Source organism: Elephantulus edwardii, unplaced genomic scaffold (assembly GCF_000299155.1).
Source record: "Elephantulus edwardii isolate Elephantulus edwardi_28Jun2011 unplaced genomic scaffold, EleEdw1.0 scaffold00116, whole genome shotgun sequence".
NCBI classification, from domain to species: domain Eukaryota; kingdom Metazoa; phylum Chordata; class Mammalia; order Macroscelidea; family Macroscelididae; genus Elephantulus; species Elephantulus edwardii.
Genome location: NW_006399866.1, coordinates 1,552,717 through 1,568,586, shown reverse-complemented (window position 1 = coordinate 1,568,586; position 15,870 = coordinate 1,552,717). Strand labels below are relative to the sequence as shown.

The 15,870-nt window shown below is 46.5% G+C and overlaps 1 protein-coding gene across 1 annotated transcript in view; it reads left to right on the top strand.

Annotated features, from left to right (window-relative positions):
• Positions 1-15,870, top strand: part of HMCN2 (hemicentin 2) — a 193,960-nt gene that overhangs the window by 157,753 nt on the left and 20,337 nt on the right. Inside the window, 6 exon segments of the mRNA XM_006892600.1 lie at positions 1,241-1,431; positions 2,344-2,557; positions 3,851-3,985; positions 4,869-5,059; positions 7,772-7,853; positions 13,056-13,325. Coding sequence (XP_006892662.1) covers positions 1,241-1,431; positions 2,344-2,557; positions 3,851-3,985; positions 4,869-5,059; positions 7,772-7,853; positions 13,056-13,325 — 1,083 coding nt within the window.

Here is a 15,870-nt window from a genome sequence, read left to right as displayed (position 1 = left end):
CTGGGAGGGGGCGAAGTGGACCCAGTGAAGTTGGGCCCCTGAGAGGGGGCGAGGTAGACCCAGTGACCGGCAACTGCTGAGAGTGTTTTCCTCTGGTGCAGAGGCATTAAGGCCGACAGATCAGGGAACGTGCCAGCATCATCAGCCCACACACTGCTTGTGGACATAAGCAACTGAGGGAAAACATCTTCTCTCCTCTGCCTCCCAGTTAATTCTTGCCCCTACTGCTCTCTTTCTTCCCCCTCTTGTGATATCCTCATTAATTCTGACTTTTCAGAAACAGAAGACATTTCTGTCCCTTTTCTTGCTCAAGCATAAAATGAAATGTGTTCTTTTAGAACAGTCACTGTCTCTAAAGATACAAGATATGTGATAGGTCAAAAATCTGCCAACTGCCTTGGAAAATGCTCTGTTTAGAGCGATCTGTGCTGTGTTTTGGGTGGCCATCGCTCTGGACTCCTGTATATCACTGGTTTTGACTCAAGCAACACCCTCTATCTTTGCTGTGAACTCAGAGGGGTCCTTAGCTTCACACCTGCTTCCCAAGCCTTCTTGAACAGAGGTGGCCCAAAGCATTGCTGGTCATCACCCAAAGACCCAGACAGCAAACCTGACCAGTCAATGGCCTTCACTCTGTCCCCAGCCTCCCCACCTCATGTGTGCGTATGCCATTGTGTCTCTCTGTCAAAATATTGCAATTACCTAGTATTACCATAAAAGTAATACCAAAATGGTGACCTTAAAGAACAGAAGTTTATTTTCCTACAGTTTGGATAGGAGTCTAACCAGAGCTCTGGCCATTTCAATTCGTTGTTGGTAGCCCTGGACCTGCTTTTGTTCCTTGACTGATAGGTGAACCTCGCTTGACATCTGTCTGCTTTGTGTTTGTCTCTGTATCCGTTCAGCTTCTGAGCATTCAGAAGTGATTAGATTTAGAAAGCATCCTAAATCTCAGTTTAATAAATAGAGTGTAGTCAAATTAACATAACAAGGAAAATCCTGTTTCCAAACAGAATCCCATCCACTGGCATAAAGGTTAGGATTCCAGCACACATTTTGGAGAAGGGACACGGTTCAGTCTCTAACACACAGCTTCACCAAACTCTAGAGAATCCCAAACTTATCCAGGCTGCAGGGGCAGAGATTTGAGGGGACCAACAAATGGAGGTAGAGGGAGACTGAGAGCCCATGGGCACTAGGACAGGGACAGGCCACTAAGTGGATCTTCCTCTCCCCCCAGTCCCACCCATGATCGAGACTGGCCTCCCCGACCTGTCCACCACCGAAGGTTCTCATGCCGTCTTGCCCTGCACGGCCACGGGCAATCCGGAGCCAGACATCACCTGGGAAAAAGATGGACAACCTGTGTCTGGAGCTGAGGGCAAGTTCACGATCCAGCCTTCTGGGGAGCTACTGGTGAAGAACTCAGAGGTGAGGGCCTGGGCCATGGGACACAGTGGGGATCACAGGAGCAAACCCTGACCAAACTGTATCTCATGCTCTGTTCTGAGCCCCATGTGGTCTTTCAAATGCAAGAACCCTGGGAGGAGGGTGTTATCATCCCACAGAGATATGGAAACCAAGGTTCAGAAAGCATCGAGTTTTCTCAAGACATGTTGCTGTCAAAAGGCAGAACCAAGACTTGAACTCAGACCTTCTTAGCGAGCTCCTGAGAGTGGGAAGGAGCCTGGGCCCTGGGCTCACGTGTGTGTGTGTGTGTGTGTGTGCGCGCGTGCGCGCGCTTTGTGTCCTCAAACTATGCATGTTGGTTCTCAAACCACCCTGATATTGATGCTTTCCTCATTCTGGGATGGAATTGAGCCAGGACACAAATGAAGATCCCAGCCCATTTGCCCTGTCACCACTCATTTGAGTCTGTGATTGTAAAATCGGGGGATCCCCAGGAATGGATGAAACACATGTCCGGCGATGGGTCCTGAGGCCTTGGACCTGCACCAGAGTTCCATATAGGGCAGTAGAGAGCTCTCCAGCTCTGTCCAAACACACCCCATACTTCTCTGAGCCTGGCTGCATCCTCCATAAAGAGACCTCAAAAGTAGGACCTGCCTCAGACATAGGGTGAGCATGGGATGGTCTGAGCACCAGGCCCAGCACAGAGTAGGTGTTCCATAAATGCTGCGTCTGTGGGACCAGGGCCCGGTCTGTGAGGATGCAGAGCTGTACAGACTACAGGGGTGACGCTGAGCCCTGTGCTGGTCAGGAGACCATGTGCTAGTCACTTCCCCACACTGGGCTGGATGCTCATGGCAGGGAGTGAATCCTGAGGACATTCTGGCCAGGCTGGGGCCCTGCTCTCAGGCTGACCTCTCCCTCTGCCCACAGACCCAGGACGCGGGCACGTACACCTGCACAGCCCAGAACACAGTGGGTCGTGCCCGCCGCCGTGTGCACCTCACCATCCTGGCACTGCCTGTGTTCACCACCCTCCCTGGGGACCGCAGCCTGCGTCCGGGGGAGAGGCTATGGCTCCGGTGTGCGGCCCGGGGCAGTCCTACCCCCCGCATTGGCTGGACCGTCAATGACCATCTGGTCACAGGTCTGGGGCTGCTGTGGGTGAGTGGGAGGGTGGAGAGAGGTGAGCAGATAGGGAGACCCTACCTAAGTGGAGGCAAAGAGGGTCTCGGCTCATCCTGTGTATCAGTCCTGTGGGTGCTATGTGAGGGATTGGGACAAAGCCATGTGCAACTACCTTGCCTTGTCCCAGCCCACATCAGAGCAGGTGAGAGCCACCTATGCAGTGTGACACTTGCCCTGGACACCCAGAGGCCGCGTGGAAAGGCCTGCTCTGAATGCCTTTCCCTGGGAGTGCTGTCTCCCCACCTGGGAACCAGGAGGTGTTCAGGTGGCACAGAGCCCTCGCGGGGCATTGCAAGTGGTCAGTGAACATCTGCTGAATTGATGGGTTGTTGAGACCCCTCCATTGTAAAGTGACATCTTCTTACATTACAATGTGACACCAGGGCTCTCAGAGCCCAACTTCATCTGTGAAAGAAGCTTTGCAGAAGACTTAAGAAGACTTAACACAGGGGTACACCTTGCACCAAACCTCATCCAGAGCAAATGCCCCATCAGTGGTACCACTTATACATACTCTGGTTATAAGGGCAGCTTCTTACCTGAGACAAAAACTTTTAAAACCCATTAATAAGTTATGTCTGCATATAAACACCATGGCAATGTTTACTGTAAATGCCTTGTGTTAACTGGCCCCCCAAAGACCTAGCCTTGGCCAGTCATTAAAATCACTGTGGCCCTGAAAATGCTTACATCTTTGAACGTGGCCTGTGCCTCCTTGAACATGTCTGACTTGGTTAGACTTTGTTTTCCATGCCTTTATTAAGCCCCTACTAAGTGCTTGATAATGACCTGAGTTACACATGCTGTTTTTCTTGTGAGCCATTGAGTTGGAATGAACTGAGAGCTGCCCCTCCAGCAGATTTTCAGAGGCTGTAAATCACATGGGAGGAAATTTCCCATCTTTCCCCCTTGGAGTAACTGGTAGATTTGAATCCTTGCCTTTGGCTTGAGAGAGTTCTAGTGGCCTAGTGGTAAGAAACTACACTGCGATCCCAAAGGCACATGGTTCAGATCTACCAGCTGCTCCACAGGAGACAGATGGCCAGTTTCCTTCACACGATTGAAGGCCCTGAAAACCCACTGAAGGGCCAGCAATGTGTCAGTTCCAACTCGATTACACACAACAACTTTGGGTTGACAGCACCACTCCTTACACACTAGCCACCAGAGCTCCCTTAGTTAAGTGTGGAGAGCAGGGGTTTCCTGTCTCCGTCTGCTCAAAGTCCCCTTGGGGTGTCTTTCTCCTCTACAGAGGGGGTGTCAGAACAGGATGGGGGCAGCACCCTGCAGCGAATGGCTGTCACCAGAGAGGACAGCGGGGTCTACATTTGCTGGGCAGAGAACAGAGTGGGCCGTGTGCAGGCCACCAGCTTCGTCCATGTGAAGGGTAGGTGCACCTGCATGGCTCTTCTCCCCCGATCCTCTGCAGGGCCAAACCTACTGGGTTTTAAGCTGCACTCCCTGGCTGTGCATTAGATTGTTGGGGAACATTCTAGAATATGAGAGCGAGCTTCGTCTGTAGACTAAATCAGAGCCTTGAGGGTAGTCTGTATGCTCCTCAGAGGACTCTGGGTACAGGTAGAATTGAGAATCTGACCAGCTGTCCTGCAGCACCACCCCCAGGTGGGCAGGGAGGCATGGAGGGCTGGTACCCAGGCAGAAAGGTCCCCTGTGGCCCTGCTCCCCAGGAGTACACTGCAACCTTCAGTGACATTGTGTGACTTAGTCTGATCATCTGCAGGATGTGTTAGGCGAGACTTGATGGAGGGTTTGAATAACAAAGGATGACGAGACATAGCTATGGCTTTTGGTAGCTTCACTCTCAGAAAGGCGGAAAGACGGGAAATTGCACAGGGCATCCCAGGTGAAATGTGATTCAAAGGAGTCTTTTGTCTACAACGGAGGTGTCTTAATGATCACAAAATCTTTACTTTCCAAAGGACAGAGCAGGGGGCTGTGCAGTGGGGTAATCCATCTTTGAGAGTGAGCATCTGAAAAGCAGAGCACCGTGTTCCAGCCTGTGCCTCTTGCAGGGCTATTCAGTCACAGCGCTATTCAGTCACAGTGCTATTCAGTCACAGCCTGTTCCTGCTTTGCCTCAGAATCCATCTCAGCACAGGACTCTGGCAGACACCACCAGTCTTTCCGATTTGACCCATGACAATGAAATTGTTTGCCATCCTTGATGCATTCATTGAGGGCAGAAATTGGGTGCTCTGAGTTTGAAAAGAACCTTGTTCCTGACCCCTTGTCTGATGTTACTTGTTCAGAGGCTCCCATCCTACAAGGGAAGGCTTTCTCCCACTTGGTGGAACCCGTTGGGGGCAGCATCCGGCTAGACTGTGTGGTCCGTGGGGATCCAGTGCCCAACATCCGCTGGGTCAAGGATGGCCTTCCATTGAGGGGCAGCCTTCTCCGCTACCAGCTGCAGAATGGGTCCCTGATCATCCGCAAGACAGAGGTAAGGGGTCCCAGTGCCTGGAAGTGGGGCCACCGGGATAATCCTAGACTCTTTCTGTGTGTTCCTTGGGGATCTCCAGGCTGATGCTGCACTCCACACTTTACAAAGCATTTTCCTGTCATGGATTTCCTGTGACTTAATTTTTCTGTACCTCAGTTATTCCACCCATTCCATGGGGCTAGTATTGTTTCTGCTTCATAAGTTTATCACTAGAAAACAATGTGAGGGACCATCTCAAGTACAAGTGTGAGTGATCCTTGGATTTGAGCCAGTTAATATTCTTTTTAACAAGCCTATGGGGCAGGCTAGGCAGGTAATGGTGCCTCATTTCACAGACGGCGACACGAAGAAGAGATGCCCACGGACACACAACCGTGAAGTTCAGAGGCAGGACAAACCACGATTTATTTTATTCTTGTTAATTCTATTGTGAATAGAATTGTTCTCTTAGTTTTGTTGTTTAAAATTGTTTCTTGCTAGTACACAGAAGTACAATCGGGTCTTCTGATTCCTACTCCATACTGTTTCCAAAATCTTGGACATTCTGGCTGTTCCTTCCCCCTCCTTTCCTATATCCCAAGGCCAGTGATACTGTTGTTGTTGTGTGGCATCAAGTCAGAACTAATCCATAGTTGCTCCTCAAGCATGTTTTCAGAGGCAGTAAATCACACGGGAGGAGACTGCCCTTCCTTCTCCCGCAAGGCAGCTGGTGAACTCAAACTGTGTGCCTTTGGTTTTGCAGCGCAGCTTCTTACCACTAGACCACCAGAGCTCCCTAGTGATGATGATGATAATGATGATGATGATGATGATGATGATGATGATGATGATGTTGTTGTGTGTGCCACTGAGTCAGAACCAACTTCTAGCTGATCCTTCACTGGGTTTCGGAGACAATAAATTGCACAGGAGGAGATTTCCCATCTTCCTGTGGAGCAACTGGTGGGTCCGAACTGTGTGCCTTTGAGATTGCAGCACAGTTTCTTACCATTAGGCCACCAGGGATGACATGGAAATCCACAGTTCAGCCCAGCTTCAAGATCCTCCTTAGGGTCCTGGATCTCACCAACCTGGGAACCTGTCTCTGGATAATAATAATAGGATGAATAATAATAGCAACACTAATATAACAGAGGGGGTTCTCCTGGTGTGCAGAGAGAGCTGTTAACCCGAAGGCAGTTCGAGCAGCTCTGAGGGAGAAAGACGGGCAGTCTCCTCCCTGGACATCTACAGCCTTGGAAAGCCAATGGAGGGGCGCGAGGACTCTGAGGTGGAACTGCCTCCATGGTGGTGAGGCTGAGGCTGGGTAGCAGTAGTGGAACCTGGTGGAGCAGTGGTTAAGCACTTGACTTCTAAATGAAAGGTCTGCCATTTGCTCCCAGAAAGATGACACGGTCTTGTCTCTGTGGGATCTACCATCTCGTAAGCCTCTGGGGCATCTACGCCATCCTGTGTGGTCACTGTGGGGTAGAAGCTGTGGGTTTGGACTTGGGGTTGGGTTTTAGTGGTAATTGCAGAAGGAATAATGGCCACCATTCCCTGAATACTTACCGTGGGCCAAGAGCTGTGCCTCACATTTTGCAAGCATTTTATTTAATGCTTACAGCAGTCCTAGATGTTTGTATCCCCATTTTAAAGATGAAGTAACTGAGGATCCAGAACCATAGTGACAGTCTAGTAATGAACACAGTATGGTAAATGGTGGAACCAGGATTTGGTCCCATATTGACCTGACCCTCAAATTGATACTCTTCACCAAGCCAAGTTGTCCCCTAATGGTCCCTTAGAGGTGGCCTCCAGCGTATCATTGTTTAGGGGTGGACAGTGGTCCCATACCATACCCCAGGGCCATCATGTGGCAGCGTTACTACCCAGAAGTGAATCTGAACTAGCGTTTTTCCTAAGCTCCATAGCACCCACGTTCACAGATAGATAGCCTGTGAGCAAAACTTCCCAGAATGTAAATTTGACTCTGAGATTTCATGTCTTGATCTGTAAAATAGGAGTTTGAGAGGAGGTACCCTGGTGGGGTGGTGGTTAAAGGACTTGACTGCTAACCAAAAGGTTGGCAGTTCAAGCCCACCTAGCGCTCTGTGGGAAAAAGATGGTGGCAATCTTCTTCCTCTTGGAAACCCTGGGAACATTTCTGTCCTGTCCTAGCAATCACCATGAGTCAGCATTGTGTCAGGCTTTATAACTCAGTTGAGGAAATGTTGCAAAATCTCTCTCATTCTGAAAAACCAATGAAGCCCAGTGGTATGATAAAAGCCCAGGAAATCCTACAGTCCAGAAACAGGTTATCCAGCTCATAGTTTTCTATACTATTTAACAATGGAACTCATTTTTTTCAAGGAAGCTTCAGTAGTGTGCAAATAATGGAACGATAATATTTCAATATACACAGATTGGAAGAACATGAGCCAAATGGCTTCTCCAGCCTGTGGTCCCACCAAGGATGACAAATCCATACCCTTAATCACAACACTCCACCCCAGTTCCAAGCTAGGAGTCAGGTCTGTGTTCTCTTTGAGCCTCTACTAACAAGTGGCCACAGAGACCTTCTGGTGCTTTGAGGGAAATCCATGGGGCCCCTGCTGGTTTCTACTCTAAGCTCCCTCCTGATTAGATGGTCCAAAGTCCCTTTGCAGACCCAGTACCCTCTTCCTCATCCTCCACTCCTGACACCTCTCTACCCTCATGTGCTCCCCTCAGATGGACGACGCTGGACGATACCAGTGCCTGGCTGAAAATGAGATGGGTGCGGTGGAGAAAGTGGTGGTCCTCGTACTTCAGAGTGAGTCCCAGCACCCCTGGCCTGGCCTTGGCTCTCTCAGGACAGGGATGGGAGTGCTCTCAGGCAAGAGTTGTATGGAGGCTGTGCCTGGTTCAGCCTTGGCTGCCTGAAAAGAACAGAGGCTAGATGGGCAAGACCGGGTTTAGAAGACAGCTTATTCAGAACACACAATACAAATCCTTTAGAACTGGGGTGGTTACTCAGAGTTGGAGCTAATGAATAACCCAGACCTGGAGGGGAAAACTCCAAAGTGTCACCGAGACCACAGCAACAGCCTTTGATTTATCACACAGTTTACAAAGCCCTAACTGAGCCTCAAAACAAGCCTGTAAACCATCTAGATTGAGATTTTTTTAATGAAACTTTTTATTGACACATAGAAAAGGGCTTGTTAAGTATTATTGAATTCAATGAGTTTTCTCAACATGAACCCATACATTTAGCCTGCATCCATAGATCAGAAAGCAAATTGGCATATACCCCCCAGAATACTTATCCACAAGTCTTTGTGCACCTCTCTCTTGTCATGTGTCTTGGATAGAGTTCCAGAAGTGTCATTTCTTGATTAGTTAGTGTATATTTAACTTTCCAAGAAACCACAAAATTACTTTTGCAAAGTGAACTGTTTTTGCTTTCCTGTCAGTGGTATGAGAGAATTTCAACTTCTCTGTAGACTCACCAACAAATGATAATGCGTCTTTTAGTTGAACCACATTTAGTGTATAAGAGCCTTGGTGGAACAGTGTTAGAGCACTTGGCTGCTAACTGAAAGGTTGGCAGTTTGAACCCATCAATCCTTCCATAGAGGAAAGAGTTGGCAATCTGCTCCTAAAAGATTACAGCCTGGAAGTCCTAAAGGGCAGTTCTGTTCTGTGCTCCAGGATCTCTGTGACTCAAAATTGACTTTACAGCGGGGTGGGGGGGTGGGGGTGTTAGTTGTAGTGGGTGTGAAAGGAGGAGCCTTGGTGGGGCAACAGTTAAGCTACTGGCTGCTAATGGGTGGTTTGGACCTACCAGCGGCTCCATGAGAGAAAGATCTGGTGTGATCTTTGCCTGTAAAGATCTCTCACACACTCGGCCCTGCGGCCCATCGTCCTGTGACTCAGCACTGACTCTCCCTTGGGTTTCCAAGGCTGTTAATCACACAGGAGGAGACTGCCCATCTTCAACCCAAGCAGCAGGTGGGGGAACTGAACTGCCAGAGAGACGCCGCCTTTGGGTGGCAGTGCTGCTCCCCACAAAAACCACCAAAGCCCCCTCTTGTAAAGGTCACAGCCTAGAAAAGCCTGAGGGGCAGTTCTGGTCTGTCACATGAGGTCAGTAAGAATTGACGTGAACTCTGCAGCAGCTAAAAGCAGTGGATATGAAGTGGATTTAGTTTGCATTTCTGTAATGACTAATGATGGAAAGCATCTTTTCAAATGCTTCTTAGCCATTCATATCTCTTTTTTTCCATCTCTATTCAAATCTCTTGCCTGTTTCTAAATGGGTTTGATTATATGATTGATGAAAGGCCAAAAGAATAAACAGATCTGTCTTGGAGGATGTGCCGCCAGCGAGCTCTTTAGAGGTAAGACTGGAGAAACTGGGTCTCACGTACTTGAGGCATGTCAGGAGGGGTCATCCTTGGAAAAAGACCTCGTGCTGGAAAAGGGGGAGAGTCAGTGAAAGAGAGGAAGACCCTCAGCAGGATGGGTTGACACGGTGACTGTGACAGTGGGCTCGAGCGTGACAGAGATCGGATGATGTAGGAAAGGGCGTGATTCTCAGCTCTTCAGAATTGCTGTGTGTCACAGTGGACTTGGGACACCTAACAACAACAACCGGAGTTCGTTATATGAAGCTGTGATATGTTGTTGTTGCAGTGTTGTTGGTGGTGGTGTTGATTGCCTTCGAGTCAAGCACAACTCATAGCGACCCTATGAACAAAAGGCCTGAAGCCCGTCTACACCATCGACATTTATCAAAGTTCTTAGAGTTTAAAGAAGCATGTTGTTTAGGAAGTGGATTATTTGAAAATATTTTGCCCTATTCTATGGCTTGTTGTTGTTGTTGTTATGTGCCATTGAGTTGATTATGACTCATAGCGACCCTATGTACAAGAGCTCTAAATGCTGTTCTATCCTGTGCCAACCTAGCCATCTCAAACGCACTTATCCCACCACTCCAGTCACAGAATCGATCCATCTCATCTAATCTCATCTAAGGTCTTCCTCTCCTTCGCCGCCCCTCCACACTGCTAAACATGATGTCCTTCTCCAAGGACCAGTCCCTCCTTGCAACATGCCCAAAATATGTCAGGTGAAGCTTCAGAATCCTTGACTCCAAAGAGTCTTCTGCTTCACCCTCTCCAGGACAAACCTGTTTGTTCTCCTAGCAGTCCATGGTATATTCAACACTCTTCTCCAGCACCACAGCTCAAAGGCATCAATTCTCTTTCTATCAACCCTATTCACTGTCCAACTCTCTGATGCATAGCATGTAATTGCGAAGAGCCCGGATCAGGTGCACCTTAGTCTCCATTCTGACATCGTTGCTCTTCAGTACTCTTGAGAGGTCCCTCACAGCTGACTTTCCCAATGCAATCATCTCTTGATTTCCTGGCTGCTGTTACCAAGAGTGTTGATTGTGGAGCCAAGTAAAGTAAAATTGTTAACTATCTCAATCTCTTCACCATCCACCCTGATGCTGCCAATTGGCTCAGTGGTGAGAATCTTTATTTTCTTGATGTTGAGCTTCAGTTCATATAGGCGGCTGCGGTCCTTGATCTTCTGCAGCAAGCGCTTCAGGTCCTCCTAAGTTTCAGCAAGCAGGGTTGTGTTATCTGCATAATGCAGGTTGTTGATGACTCTTCCATCAATCCTAATGCCACATTCTTCTTCGTATAGCCCAGTGTCTCGGATGATCTGTTCTGCATACAGATTGAAAAGGTATGAAGACAGAATACATCCCTGACGAACCCCCTTCTTGATTTTGAACCATGTAGTGTTTCCTTGCTCTGTTCTGACAACTGCCTCTTGGTATAAGTATAGGTTTCACATTAGCACAATCAAATGTTCTGGGATTCCCATTCTTCTGAGTCAGCCATGGCTTGTTGTGATGAATTTATTAATTTTGGGGTTTTTATGGATCCTGTGTTGTGGTGGTGGTGTACCGTTGAGTCAGATCCAACCCATAGCTGACCCTCCGGTGCGTTTTCAGAGGCAGTAATCATGCAGGAGGAAATTGCCCATCCTTCTCCCATGGAGCAGCTTGTGGATTTGAACTACATGCCTTTGAGATTGCAGGGCATCTTCTTGCCACTAGGCCATCAGAACTCCCTGTATCCTGTGTTAGAATCTAATTTTTAAAAATCTTTGTCTAAACTCAGCCCATGTTGTCTTCTAGAAGTTTTATAGTTTTAGTGAGTTAATTTTTGTTTGAGATAAGGCTCTACATTCTTTTTCTTTCTTTTTTCATATGGAAATACAAATTTCTAGTGCCAGTTATTTAAATTGTCTTCATTTATACCTAGCAATTTAGGTAAATTTGCTTTCTAGTTCTAGGTTTTTGATTGTTTGGAGAGTTTTTTTTGTCAGATTTCTTAAGATTTTCTACATTTAATACATGTTTATGTTGTTGTCAACATCGAGTCAGAACTGAGTTATAACTGACTTTTCAGCAGATTTTCAGAGGCAATAAGTCACACAGAAGATTACTTGTATGTCTTCCATGTAGCAGCTGGTGGATTCAAACTGTGTACCATTGTGTTGGCAGTGCAATTCCTTAACATTAAGCCATATTTAGAGAGCTTTGATGGCTTAGTTAGTGGTAAAGATATTATCTTTGAATCCGTCAGCTGCTCTGCAGGTGATGGGCCACTCATGTGATTTATAGACTCTGGATACCTGTTGGAAGGTCCGCTACGAGTCAGTTCTGACTCTATGGTACACAACAATAAGAAGCCATGTTTATGATGTTGTTGCCGTTGAGTACGACTCATAGTGACCCTATGAACAAAATAGCTAAAGCCTGTTCTATAACTATCATTGTTTCTCTATGTTCATAGAGTTTCCAAAGACATGTGATTTAGGAATTGGATGCCACTCCTGCCTCCAAACCTGAATCAATTTGGAAGCTCCACCAAACACTGTCCACGATGGGTAACCATTATGGCGTTTGACATACCTAAGGTCCATACTACCACTTTTTTTAAATACAGGCATGCCCATCAAGTGCTGGTTGACTCTAAACCAAGAGACCCCCAGCCCACAGCTCACTGTTAGCTAAATCTGGCAAGTCCAATCAGCTGACACCTGCTTGTGGATGAAAAATCCAAAAAGAAAGACAATTTTATCACTTTCTAATATTTAGTTTCTCTGTATTAGTATATAGCATTGACTGGAACCTCTGGTACAATATTGAATAACAGTGTTGAGGGAATATTACCTTATTCGAATTTTAGGGGAAAGGGAAGTATATAAACTATAGTTCTTCTTAGATATTCTTTCTCATAAAAAAAACCTTCACAATTGTCAAGATCCTGGAAGCAGGAGTGGCATCCACTTCCAAAATGGCTTGCCTCCGGAAACTCTATGCACAAACAGTGCTCAGGCTGTTCGTTCATAGGGTCGCTATGAGTCGTCTGCGACTTGACGGCATTAAACAACAACAACATTGTCAAGTTGGAACCCACTTGTGGGCTGACCCTCCAGTGGGTTTCTGAGGCTGTAAATAGCACAGGAGGAAATTGCTCATCTTTCTCCCTCAGAGAAGGTGAAGAAAATCTGCTTTAGTGCTAGCTTGAGAGCTTTTTTTCCATACACAAGGTAGATTTCTGATTCCAGCTGGGTTTATAATTTCTGCCTTTTGACTGCAGTGTTTAGTCTATTCACAGATAATGTAGTTATTGATATTGTTTGCTTTATGTCTGCTGTTTTACTGTTTGTTCTCTATGTCATCTTTGTTTCTCCCTTACTATCTTCTTTTGTATTAAACAAATATGAACATTGTGAAGTAAAAGGAAAAAATGGGTATTATATTATTATCATGTTTTCATAAGGAAAACAGAAATATCTGCAAGTATAATGTCAAGAAGGGAACACTCAGGAATTAAGATGGGTTGCAAGCTCTTTCTCTTTATCATTTTAAATCTGTCTAAATGCACATATGTAGCCTGAAACCATGAAAGCACTCCTCTGAAGTTATCCTGGCTTCCTGCAGGTGCCCCAGTGTTCCAGGTGGAGCCCCAGGACGTGACTGTGAGATCTGGGGAGGACGTGACCTTGCTGTGCCAGGCCATTGGAGAGCCAATGCCCACGGTGGAGTGGCTGCGGGCAGGCCAGCCCCTGAGGACCAGCCGGCGACTCCGGACCCTACCTGATGGCAGCCTGTGGTTGGAGCGCGTGGAGGCCAGGGATGCAGGCGTCTATGAATGTGTTGCTCATAACCTCCTGGGAGCTGCCACGGCCCAGGCATTGTTGGCTGTGAGAGGTAGGACGCATCCTTGCCCAGAACCTTCATAAGCAGAGGAAGGACCTTGTACATGGCAGGGATTTGTGTGTGGCTTTTGGGGTGGGAGACTGCTGTTGTGTACCATACGAACTGACCCATCATTGACCCCCAGCGGGTTTTCAGAGACAGTAAATTGCACAGGAGGAAACTGTCCATCTTTATCCCATGAAGCTGCTGGTAGATTCAAACTTCATACCTTTGCATTGAACCTGGCCTATTTTTCTGTTGTTATGTTATGTGCCATCAAGTTGACTGTGACTCATAGTGACCCTAAAAACAACATTTCAGCACCCTGCCCTGTCCTACACCATCATCATAGTTTCTGCCAGTCTCAAGACCCTTGTTCCATTACGATGTCAGTCCATCCTGCTGAAGACCGTCCTTTCTTTCTCTGACCCTCCACCTTCCCTAGCATGATATTTTTCCAAAGACTGGCCCCCCCTGACAACACAGCTGCACACATTCATTCATAATAATCAGAATATGGAATGTGCTTTCCTGCTAGACCCCCAAGTCTCCTCTTTGCTAAGAGTCTCAAACTTAAAAGGAGCCTGACAGACTATCTTATCTACTTTGCTCTCCTGCAGCTGAGAAAATTGAGTCTTAGAGATATTAAGTGTTTGGAGCTCATTTAGGGCAAGGAACCCTGGCTACTCTAGCTTATGTGGCAAAGACAGGTGTCGTCTCTTTGGACAGCACAGCCCTGGGATGTGGGTAGAGTCAAATAGGTACATCCAGGATGCTCACCTTGGATATACATCACTGTGAAAGTCTATAAATTAATGCTTGCCCTACACTGCAATCCTAAAGGTAGTTGGTTCAAATCCAGCAATCTTCTCTTGTACCAGTTGGATCTGATTAGATGGCAAATGAGAAAAAGAAAAAATAAGTAATGCTTGTCCTGAGCTTCCCTTACTCAGTAAAGAATATTGGTTACTAATCCCTGCCATCATAGGGACTCCTTCCTCCCTCGGGCCAAACTAAACTTTAAAACTGAGAAAAGCGCTATCCTGAGAAACCACTGTAAAATGACTCAGACCCACATGAAAGAATTTCCCAGAATATTATTTCTGAATGGTCTGCACCTCTCAAGTAAATACTTCATACTCATAGCTTAACATCTATACCCCTGTCCCTGGCAGGCATGGCTAATCCATCTCCACATGCGATGTCAGATTTCTCTTCTCCAGGCCTTACCTCTCAACTAACTGGAATTGGACTGGGAGAGAACACACTTGACACTCTGTTTCTTGAAACCCACTGCTAGTCAACCACAGACCCTTTCTGTTTTCTGGTCTCCTTGTCTTTCACAAGAGTGAGATGTCAGCAAATGCAGCTCTGAAAATTCAGTGGTTTAGAAATTCAGTGGAAATTTCACAGACATCCACCGCAGACAGTATATCTGAAGCAGCTTTAGACCTGCCAGATGTTCCATCTATTTCAGATCCTGGTCCCAATTCTCACCCTTTCCTGTTGAGATGCCCCCAACTCAAATCATGGAAGTCTGCACATAATCTGTTTATCAGCAGAAGCAATGGTTCTCCCTCATCTATGCTAATTGTGGGTAGGTGAGATGATACTGAACTCTATGAAGAAAAAAGTAGTTATTCACTCTTTCTCATAATTTAATGACCAGAAATAGGAGTAGTATGGGCAGTTATTGGAACATATTCTTCCATACTTTTTTCCACAATGTTTCATGACAATAAACACCAGTCCACATCTTCACTAATGGCTTCATATCATTCCATTGAAGAAGAAACTTCTTTAACTCAACTAAGGCTAACTTTGTTTCTTTTTCAGTAGATCTTGCACAAACTACACTGTGGCATCAAGTTTGTGTACTGGAATAGATATTTCCATAGGATAAATTCCTTTAAGGGACAGTGCTAGATAAAAATCCCCAAAATATTCCATGTTTTAGATGTCCTTAATGAAGGGGCTTTGTAGTGTGGTATATAGTGTTGCATAGTGACTAAAAGGTTGGTAGTTCAAATTCACCACAATGCTTCTAGGGAGCTTACAATTGGCTATTAACCTAAAAGTGGGCAGTTCAAACCTATCTTGCAGCTCTGTAGAAAGTAGTCTGTAAAGATGGCAGCCAAGACAGCTCTAGGGAGTAGTTTTACTTATGCGGTCACCATGAGTCGAAATAGACTAAATGCCAGAGTTTGGGGCTTGCAGGGAAGATATTGAGATACATTGACAGAGAACTACCAGAAATAGAACCCAAATCTAGACGAGGCCGTGGCACTTGAGACTTTATCACCAATGTCAGATGGATCTTGGCTGAAAGTAGAGAATACCAGAGGAATGCCTATCTGTGTTTCATTGACTTTGAAAAGGCATTTGACTGTGTGGATCACAACAAATTGTGGCTAACCTTGAACAGAATGGGAATCTCAGAACATTTAATTGTGCTTATGGGAAACCTTTCGATACAGTGACTCAGTATATTCTTTCCATCTTCTTTTAATACTTCCTGGATCATTTAACATTCTGCCGAAAGCATCCTTGATTATAG